Genomic DNA, 10,646 nt, shown 5'->3' with positions numbered 1-10,646 from the left:
GCAGCTGTCCACTCCCCTGCTTACACCCTCCCTGACACTGCATCTGTCCCCTTCCCTACTTACACCTCTCTGACACTGCAGCTGTCCCCTACCCTGCTTACACCTCTCTGACACTGCAGCTGTCCCCTCCCCTGCTTAAACATTCCTGATACTGCAGCTGTTCCCTCCCCTGCTTACACCTCTCTGATACTGCATCTGTCCCCTCCCCTGCTTACACCTCTCTGACACTGCAGCTGTCCCCTCCCCTGCTTACACCTCTCTGATACTGCAGCTGTCCCCTCCCCTGCTTACTCTCTAATACTGCAGCTGTCCCCTCCCCTTCTGACACCTCTCTGATATTACAGCTGTCCACTGCCTGCTTACACCTCTCTGACACTGCAGCTGTAGAGTGCTTGGGGCCCCACGTAAACCTCGCACAGGGGCCCCTTATAAACCTTGCACAGGGGCCCCATGTAAACCTCGCACAGGGGCCTCATGTAAACCTCGCACAGGGGCCCCATGTAAACCTTGCACAGGGGTCCTAAGTTCCTTAGTTATGCCACTGAATCTTATCTTTATTAGAATGTCCTCATGTAGCATTAGATGAAGATAATCCTATATGGGAGGAGCTCTCCTGGGCTTTATGTTATGGACATGTTACCATGGTGATATTTACACACACCCCCATATACAGTGCCATACATTATTACAGATCAGAAGAACTATGGAATGCCTGAGCTCCTCACTATGTACACATTATACACATTAAATTACAAGATGTCCGGCGATCCTGCGCCTTCATGTCACATGCAGCAATAGTCCTCTCCACTTCAGATCCTGCGCCGTCATTGATTGTCCCCTCCGCATCAGCTGCTGAAGATATACTGGTAATGATTGAGAATCTGCTCCACTATCTGGTTTTGGAAAATCATGTACATAGCAATATTGCCCCCTTCCTCTTCAGGCCTCAGCAGCGTCGGTCCAAAAACGATGGCAACACTCTGAACAGACATCCGGTTCAAGTCTTTGTTTTCAACAACCCTGGAGCAAGAGAACACAGACATTACTGGGCGGGAAATAAGGACAGGTTTTCACATAATACTGGATGGAAAAGAGGAGGGAGGCAGTGCCTCTTAGCCAAGTCACATGTCACATCTCCACTGGCTGCTCCTATCTTTCACTCCCTCCACTGCCTGCTCCTCCCTGTCACATCTCCACTTCCTGCTCCTCCCTGTCACATCTCCACTTCCTACTCCTCCCTGTCACATCTCCACTGGCTGCCAGGGCCGGATTTCTACATTTTACCGCCCAAGGCCCACTGGTACCAGCCGCCCCCTGACCAACAGCATACTCCCCCCCCCCCCCCCCCAGGTAGCAAGGTGACACCCCTTTTGGTGTAGGTACAACAATTTCATAGCAATACGATTCAGCGCTCACAAGTAACTAAAATAGTAAAACACAAATGTCATTCAGATTTACTATGCGAGTGATTAGTAAAGTTCATGCAGAGAGCTCTCCGACTAGTGAAGCCAGCAAATAAATATATGTAAGCAATATAGAGAAAGTGCTACATGTACTGTGTGCAACTTGGTTCACACCGACAACTTTAGTGCAATATAAGTCCTACTCAGGAGGTTTTGTGCCGATCAGATTGGTAGCCTGGGGCTAGTTTAACATCACCCCCCCCCCCCCTTGCTTTCCCGACTCACCAGATGCTGGGGTATTGGCCACCCCACAGCCTCTCTGGTAGCTTCTTCCAGGCACAACTTCCAAAGGTTAGGACATATCCAAGATGTCAGCCTATGGCAGTGCCCAAATTTCCTCAGCCACGTGACAAACTTTTTACTTGTCTCCTTCTACTGTGTGTCACTAAAGGGCCTTTTTTCAGATTGAACAATGCTTGTGCCACAAGAAGTGAAGTGATGGCTGGGCTGAGCTACGCATGTCCGAATATCAGTTGTGGGCACATTTATAACATGTGACTTGGAATAGGTGTGACAAGCAGGAAGTGTGAGAAGGTCTGCAGGAAGTCTGCAGGAGAGCTCAGTCTTACTTCAGCGTAGGTAGCCAGATGACTCTGGCCGGTGGTTTCAGTGTATGGCGCTCAGTGCCAAAACTAGGCGCCCCATTGCAGTAATGTTATGCGGGGCGGGTAGGGTAATTTGTGGCTCTGGCGATCGCCGGACCCTCAAGTGCACCTCCCTCGGAACTGCGACGACCCCCTTTGAATTTGAGTGGAAGCAAAGTGGGGAGCGAATTTGTGAGATAGCAAAGTGAGCCGTCCTTCGGTCAGCGCTCAGCTTACTGGCGGTGTAGATATACGTACACAAGTATAGGTAGCAGTCCCCCCTCCTTCAGTATAAGCTGGGAACAGGGTAAGCCGGTGAGATGGGCGTAGGGTGAGCCGAATGATGACTCACTTTGCTGACACTCAAATTCCCAGAAGCAAGAAATACTATTCCCCCTCCAAGTTGTAGCAACTCGGAAGGAGATGTAATTTGGAGTCCGGAGATCGTTGGAAGTCAGAATTACCCTTACGCGCCCCTATAGCATTGCTGTTATAGTAATGCCTAGTTTTGCTTCACCCCAACCCCTTCACTCCAGTATAGCTAGCCCTTTCCTCCTTTCTTCAGTATAGGTATGCAGCCATCTCCCCTCCCATCTCTCCTTTAGTATAGGTATGTAGCCATCTCCCCTTTAGTATAGTTAGCTGTCGCTCATCTCCCTCCTTTCAGTATACGTAGCTCTCCCCCCCTTCAGTATAGGTATCCATCTCCCCCATCATCCTCCCTTCACTACAGGTAGCCCCCCCCCCCCCTCTCTTCAGTACAGGTAGCCACCTCTTCCCTTTCCCCTCCCTCCCTTCAGTACAGGCAGCCGCCACCCCCCCCCCCCTTCAACATAGGTAGCCTTATCCCCATCCCCCTTCCTTCAGTATAGGTACCCTTCTCCCCATCCCCCCCCCCCCCCTCACCCAGTAATTTTAAATGCAGACAGAGTTTCACTTACAGCATCCTGCTGCAGCCTTTTCTCGTATCCTTCCATCCGGAATATGCAGCACTGATAGCACCTTGTAGACTGGAGGGCTGTCGTGCACAACTAATTTTCAGTTGGAGTCGGAGGGGGGAGAAGTCTCGATGTGTTCGGGGCCTGCTCACTGGGGTTCTGGTACATCCATCAGCCCCAGCGGCACCGCGAGACCTCCTTAACCACTACACACTTCTGGCCAGGATTACGTCCCTAGTAACAGCGGGCTGAGCGATGTGCCCGCTGTTGCTGGACTGCGTGGGAGTCAGGAGAGAGAGTCTGCCTACTGACTACTGCAGGCTCGCTCTCTCTCTGCACCACAAATTCTGACAGGGCTCCTAATAGCTGCGTCCGCTCCCACTTGCTGCTCACACAGCAGTGACGGAGCAAAGCGGGGCGGGTGGCTGCGGACTTAAGGAGCAAGTGACTGATCATTATGGCGGCGGGTGACCACCGGTATAGTGTCACCCGCCCCATGAATTTTAGCTAAGTCTGGCATCTTAGGCCTGTGCCTTGGGGTGCCTTCCCACAAATCCGGCCCTGCTGGCTGCTCCTCTCTGTCACTCCCTCCACTGCCTGCTCCTCCCTGTCACATCTCCACTTTCTGCTCCACCCGGTCACATCTCCACTTCTTGCTTCTCCTGGGCACATCTCCACTTCCTGCTTCTCTCTGTCACTCCCTCCACTGGCTGCTCCTCTCAGAGGTCACTCCTCCACTGCCTGCTCCTCTCTGTCACTCCCTCCACTGGCTGCTCCTCTCTGTCACTCCCTCCACTGCCTGTTTCTCTCTGTCACTCCCTCCACTGCCTGCTCCTCTCTGTCACTCCCTCCACTGGCTGCTCCTCTCAGAGTTCACGCCTCCACTGCCTGCACCTCTCTGTCACTCCTCTACTGCCTACTCCTCTCTGTCACTCCTCACTGGCTTCTCCTCTTAGTGGTCACTCCTCCACTGCCTGCTCCTCTCTGTCACTCCTCCACTGGTTGCTCCTGTGTGTCACCCCTCCACTGGCTGCTCCTCTCGGTCACTCCTCCACTGCCTGCTCCTCTCTGTCACTCCTCCACTGGTTGCTCCTGTGTGTCACCCCTCCACTGGCTGCTTCTCTCAGAGGTCACTCCTCCACTGGTTGCTCCAGTGTGTCACTCCTCCACTGTCTGCTCCTCTCTGTCACTCCTCCACTGACTTCTCTTCTCAGTGGTCACTCCACCACTGCCTGCTCCTCTCTGTCACTCCTCCACTGGTTGCTCCTGTGTGTCACCCCTCCACTGGCTGCTTCTCTCAGAGGTCACTCCTCCACTGCCTGCTCCTCTCTGTCACTCCTCCACTGGTTACTCCTCTCTGTGACTCCTTCACTGGTTGCTCCTGTGTGTCACTCCTCCACTGCCTGCTCCTCTCTGTCACTCCTCCACTGGTTGCTCCTGTGTGTCGCTCCTCTCTGTCACTCCTCCACTGTCTGCTCCTCTCTGTGACTCCTCCACTGGTTGCTCCTCTCTGTGACTCCTCCACTGGTTGCTCCTCTCTGTGACGTCTCCACTGGTTGCTCCTGTGTGTCACTCCACTTCCTGCTCCTCTGTCACTCCTCCACTGGCTTCTCCTCTCTCTCACTGTCTCCACTGGCTTCTCTCAGAGGTCACTCCTCCACTGGCTGCTCCTCTCTGTCACTCCTCCACTGGCTGCTCCTCTCTGTCACTCCTCCACTGGCTGCTCCTCTCTGTCACTCCTCCACTGCCTGCTCCTCTCTGTCACTCCTCCACTGGTTGCTCCTGTGTGTCACCCCTCCACTGGCTGCTTCTCTCAGAGGTCACTCCTCCACTGGTTGCTCCAGTGTGTCACTCCTCCACTGTCTGCTCCTCTCTGTCACTCCTCCACTGACTTCTCTTCTCAGTGGTCACTCCACCACTGCCTGCTCCTCTCTGTCACTCCTCCACTGGTTGCTCCTGTGTGTCACCCCTCCACTGGCTGCTTCTCTCAGAGGTCACTCCTCCACTGCCTGCTCCTCTCTGTCACTCCTCCACTGGTTACTCCTCTCTGTGACTCCTTCACTGGTTGCTCCTGTGTGTCACTCCTCCACTGCCTGCTCCTCTCTGTCACTCCTCCACTGGTTGCTCCTGTGTGTCGCTCCTCTCTGTCACTCCTCCACTGTCTGCTCCTCTCTGTGAACCCTCCACTGGTTGCTCCTCTCTGTGACGTCTCCACTGGTTGCTCCTGTGTGTCACTCCACTTCCTGCTCCTCTGTCACTCCTCCACTGGCTTCTCCTCTCTCTCACTGTCTCCACTGGCTTCTCTCAGAGGTCACTCCTCCACTGGCTGCTCCTCTCTGTCACTCCTCCACTGGCTGCTCCTCTCTGTCACTCCTCCACTGGCTGCTCCTCTCTGTCACTCCCCCACTGGCTGCTTCTCTCTGTCACTCCTCCACTGGCTGCTTCTCTCGGTCACTCCTCCACTGGCTGCTTCTCTCGGTCACTCCCTCCACTGCCTGCTTCTCTCGGTCACTCCCTCCACTGCCTGCTTCTCTCTGTCACTCCTCCACTGGCTTCGCCTCTCAGAGGTCACTCCTCCACTGCCTATTCCTCTCTGTCACTCCCTCCACTGCCTGCTCCTCTCGGTCACTCCTCCACTGGCTGCTCCTCTCAGAGGTCACTCCTCCAGTGTCTGTTCCTCTCTGTCACTCCTCCACTGCCTGCTCCTCTCTGTCACTCCTCCACTGATTGCTCCTGTGTGTCACTCCTCCACTATCTGCTCCTCTCTGTCACTCCTCCACTGCCTGCTCCTCTCTGTGACTCCTCCACTGGTTGCTCCTGTGTGTCATGCCTCCACTGCCTGCTCCTTTCTGTCACTCCTCTACTGGCTCTCCTGTGTGTCACTCCTCCACTGGCTACTCCTCTCAGAGGTCACTCCTCTACTGCCTGCTCCTCTCTGTCACTCCTCCACTGGTTGCTCCTGTGTGTCGCTCCTCTCGGTCACTCCTCCACTGTCTGCTCCTCTCTGTGATTCCTCCACTAGTTGCTCCTGTGTGTCACTCCTCCACTGGCTGCTCCAGTGTGTCACTCCTCCACTGGTTGCTCCTCTCTGACTCCTCCACTGGTTGCTCCTCTCTGTCACTCCTCCACTGGTTGCTCCTGTGTGTCGCTCCTCTCTGTTACTCCTCCACTGGTTGCTCCTTTGTGTCACTCCTCCACTGGCTGCTCCTCTCTGTCACTCCTCCACTGGTTGCTCCTGTGTGTCACTCCTCCACTGGCTGCTCCTCTCTGTGACTCCTCCACTGGTTGCTCCTGTGTGTCACTCCTCCACTGGCTGCTTCTCTCTGTGACTCCTCCACTGATTGCTCCTATGTGTTGCTCCTCTCTGTCACTCCTCCACTGCCTGCTCCTCTCTGTGACTCCTCCACTGGTTGCTCCTGTGTGTCACTCCTCCACTGGCTGCTCCTCTCTGTGACTCCTCCACTGGTTGCTCCTGTGCATCACTCCTCCACTGGCTGCTCCTCTCTGTGACTCCTCCACTGGTTGCTCCTGTGGGTCACTCCTCCACTGCCTGATCCGCTCTGTCACTCCTCTACTGGCTCTCCTGTGTGTCACCCCTCCACTGCCTGATCCTCTCTGTGACTCCTCCACTGGTTGCTCCTGTGTGTCACTCCTCCACTGGCTGCTCCTCTCTGTGACTCCTCCACTGGTTGCTCCTGTGTGTCACTCCTCCACTACCTGATCCTCTCTGTCACTCCTCTACTGGCTCTCCTGTGTGTCACCCCTCCACTGGCTGCTCCTCTCTGTCACTCTCTCATGTGGGCTGGTATAACTCAGGGTACGAAGCCCCATGCGGCTGGTGCTCTGAATTCTGGCTATCCCAGCCTGCATGGGGGACAAGGGGTTAAAGAGGCTCAGGGAGGGGGGACCCCACGTCATTTTTTTTCTGTATATTTCCCACACTCTGAACATATATAAAAAAATAAAAATACATTTATATACATGTTAATACATTATCTGTTATTTTACCACAGTGACTTTGCTACTTTTTTCCTATAATTTTAACATCAATTTTCTCAAAAGCTATAAGGTCTTTTTGAGTTTTATCTTTTTTATTTCTATGGCAACGACCACGAACGGCCCCTTCGCAAACATTTGGGGAAATTTGCGTTCTTGAATGTAAAATGTGATGTTTGCAACATCAGTATTGGGCACATGGCGCTGTCTGTCTAGCATGTGAGTCAAGTGCCGCTATAGCACTAGTCCATGAGTCTGCATCCCGCCCAACAGAGGCCTAGCATGTGAGTCAGGTGCAGCTATAGCACTAGTGCATGAGTCTGCATCCCGCCCAACAGAGGCCTAGCATGTGAGTCAGGTGCCGCTATAGCACTAGTCCATGAGTCTGCATCCCGCCCAACAGAGGCCTAGCATGTGAGTCAAGTGCAGCTATAGCACTAGTCCATGAGTCTGCATCCCGCCCAACAAAGGCCTAGCATGTGACTCAAGTGCCGCTTTAGCACTAGTCCATGAGTCTGCATCCCGCCCAACAGAGGCCTAGCATGTGACTCAGGTGCCGCTATAGCACTAGTCCATGAGTCTGCATTCCGCCCAACAGAGGCCTAGCATGTGAGTCAGGTGCCGCTATAGCACTAGTCCATGAGTCTGCATTCCACCCAACAGAGGCCTAGCATGTGACTCAAGTGCCGCTATAGCACTAGTCCATGAGTCTGCATTCCACCCAACAGTGGCCTAGCATGTGAGTCAGGTGACGCTATAGCACTAGTCCATGAGTCTGCATTCCACCCAACAGAGGCCTAGCATGTGAGTCAGGTGCCGCTATAGCACTAGTCCATGAGTCTGCATCCCGCCCAACAGAGGCCTAGCATGTGAGTCAGGTGCTGCTATAGCACTAGTCCATGAGTCTGCATTCCACCCAACAGAGGCCTAGCATGTGACTCAAGTGCCGCTATAGCACTAGTCCATGAGTCTGCATCCTGCCCAACAGAGGCCTAGCATGTGAGTCAGGTGCCGCTATAGCACTAGTCCATGAGTCTGCATCCCGCCCAACAGAAGCCTAGCATGTGAGTCAGGTGCCGCTATAGCACTAGTCCATGAGTCTGCATCCCGCCCAACAGAAGCCTAGCATGTGAGTCAGGTGCCGCTATAGCACTAGTCCATGAGTCTGCATCCTGCCCAACAGAGGCCTAGCATGTGAGTCAGGTGCCGCTATAGCACTAGTCCATGAGTCTGCATCCCACCCAACAGAGGACTAGCCCCCCCCCCCCCCCAAAAAAAAATCATGTGCAAAGTGATGGCCTCCAGATCAACCAACAGAGATAGACCCCTGTCTGTAATGTGTACCCCTCGGCTTACCTATCTGCCGTTTCTTCTCCTCCATTGTCTCTAGTGCCAGGCGCCTGTACCATGTGAATGGACCACATGTGCGTGGTCAAGCATGGGGTACAGGCGCCTCTGGTGGCAATGGAGGGCAGATTTGGGACACTGGCAGATGGGCGAGCCCCGGGGTACACATTGCATGGGGATGTGCAGGCGAAGGTGCTAGTATGGGCAATTTACAATAGATTTCATGCTGAAATCTATTGCAAATCTGTGTGCACTGTGAGGGCAGGTAATAGATTCCTCTCTGATCTATTAGGGATCTATCTAATGGTCAAATGTCATCAAGCAATGTAAGGTCACCTCATTCAGTAGAACACAGTAACCAAGCAGCTTGGGGTGACCCAAAACCGCAAGGAGAGTATAGGGAACCAAGAGAGACCAAAAAAGCCCTCCTACTATAAAGCAATGCTCAGTGTAGTTTGCCTTCTTAAAACGGAAGGTATTGGTGATAATTCAGTGACAATGATTACCCACAATGCATCACTACCGAATATGCAAATGATCACTTTATGCTCCTGAAGCTTAATTCTGTAGGTGATACGTTCTTATGCTGGGAATACATGGGTCGATCCGGCGGCCGATTAGCCGCTGGATCGACCCCAGCCGCGTCCCCGCAGATCGATTGCCGCTCGTTCCCGCCGGCGCTCCTTATCTGCGCTCGATTCCCTGCCATTGTCCGCCGGCGGGGATCGAGCAGGCGGGGGTCGAGCGGCTTGATCGGGCAAGCTGAATATTATCAGCTGGCTGGATCAGCTGGTCGATACACGGTACAGAAACGTACCGTGTATCCCCAGCATTCATCTGGCTTGTTTTCGTTTCAACAGTACAGTATAACCTTTCAAACTGCCTGGAAAGCTCAGGGATACACTGATTATTACACTGCCACCTAGTGGCCAGCCTGATTGTTCTCAGTATTGTCTATGCAAGTCTGTACATTGTGTGTCGGTCAGGTTCGAGGTAGATCATTAGACAGCTTCCTGTAGCCTTTGTGTACTTTCCTGCTAGGATTCCTCATTACAGATGTACAGATATAGATCGTAGCCGTGTGATCACTGAGTCCATGACCTTTAGCAGAGTTAATGCAGCTCATTTGGAAGAACACTTGTAGTCACTGCAATAACTGACCAGTCAATGCTTTGGGCTCAGGTGGGCTAGTTATTAACCTTCCTGGCGTTTAAACAATTATTAATAATTGTTTAATAATTATTTCCAGATTTAAAAAAGCCATGCAATTTTTTCACAAGCTTTTAGACCCTAAAAACAAGAAAAAAGGCATACCGCAGAGAGATCTGCAGCAGCTCCTGCATATATCTCACTCAGGCATGGGATTACTGCTCTGAGCTGCGGATTTTGGTCCAGAGCCTGACTCGGGAATTACCGCTAAGGAGGGTAATATGAATAGCAATCAGTTCAGTTAGATAGCGCACATTGGTTTATGCAGTCCAGTAAATCAACTGATTTGAAGATGTGCTCCTCCAAAACCACCATGAATACAGCAGAGTCTTCAACAGGACTGGAATGTAAAAAAGCCTGTATTTTTTTTATCTATTGCTTATTACCTGTATTGTACTGTTGGTCACCCCGGTTATCATTGTCTGTAATCCTATGTATTGTACAGCGCTGCGTAATATGTTGGCGCTATATAAATCCAATAAATAATAATAATGTCACCCGTTGGCGTGTTGTTTAGTGATAGTCTGGCTACAATAGCCAGGTCTGCATGGCGTACAACTTAGCCCAGTAGAGATGTCACCCGTTGGCGTGCTGTTTAGTAATAGCCTGGCTTCAATAGCCGGGTCTGCATGACGTACAACTTAGCCCAGTAGAGATGTCACCCATTGGCTTGTCATTCAGTGATAGCCTGGCTACAATAGCCGGGTCTGCATGACGTACAACTTAGCCCAGTAGAGATGTCACCCATTGGCTTGTTATTCAGTGATAGCCTGGCTACAATAGCCGGGTCTGCATGGCGTACAACTTAGCCCAGTAGAGATGTCACCCATTGGCTTGTTATTCAGTGATAGCCTGGCTACAATAGCCGGGTCTGCATGGCGTACAACTTAGCTCAGTAGAGAGGTCACCCATCGGCTTGATATTCAGTGATAGCCTGGCTACAATAGCCGGGTCTGCATGACGTACAACTTAGCCCAGTAGAGATGTCACCCATTGGCTTGTTATTCAGTGATAGCCTGGCTTCAATAGCCGGGTCTGCATGACGTACAACTTAGCCCAGTAGAGATGTCACCCATTGGCTTGTTATTCAGTGATAGCCTGGCTACAAT

General features: G+C 52.4%; 1 protein-coding gene across 4 annotated transcripts in view; it reads right to left on the bottom strand.

Annotated features, from left to right (window-relative positions):
• Positions 1 to 241: 241 nt before the first annotated feature.
• The window catches only part of ARHGAP27 (Rho GTPase activating protein 27), a 185,526-nt gene continuing 175,121 nt past the window's right edge, over positions 242 to 10,646 (bottom strand). For all 4 annotated transcript variants that reach the window (XM_068261980.1, XM_068261981.1, XM_068261982.1 and 1 more), the window contains one exon: positions 242 to 1,020. In XM_068261980.1, coding sequence (XP_068118081.1) covers positions 846 to 1,020 — 175 coding nt within the window. In that variant the 3' untranslated portion in view covers positions 242 to 845. The remainder of the gene's footprint in view (positions 1,021 to 10,646) is intronic.

This window comes from Hyperolius riggenbachi, chromosome 12 (genome assembly GCF_040937935.1).
Source record: "Hyperolius riggenbachi isolate aHypRig1 chromosome 12, aHypRig1.pri, whole genome shotgun sequence".
NCBI classification, from domain to species: Eukaryota; Metazoa; Chordata; class Amphibia; order Anura; family Hyperoliidae; genus Hyperolius; species Hyperolius riggenbachi.
The sequence above is the reverse complement of the archived record's forward strand: the minus strand, read 5'-3'. Positions and strand labels throughout refer to the sequence as shown.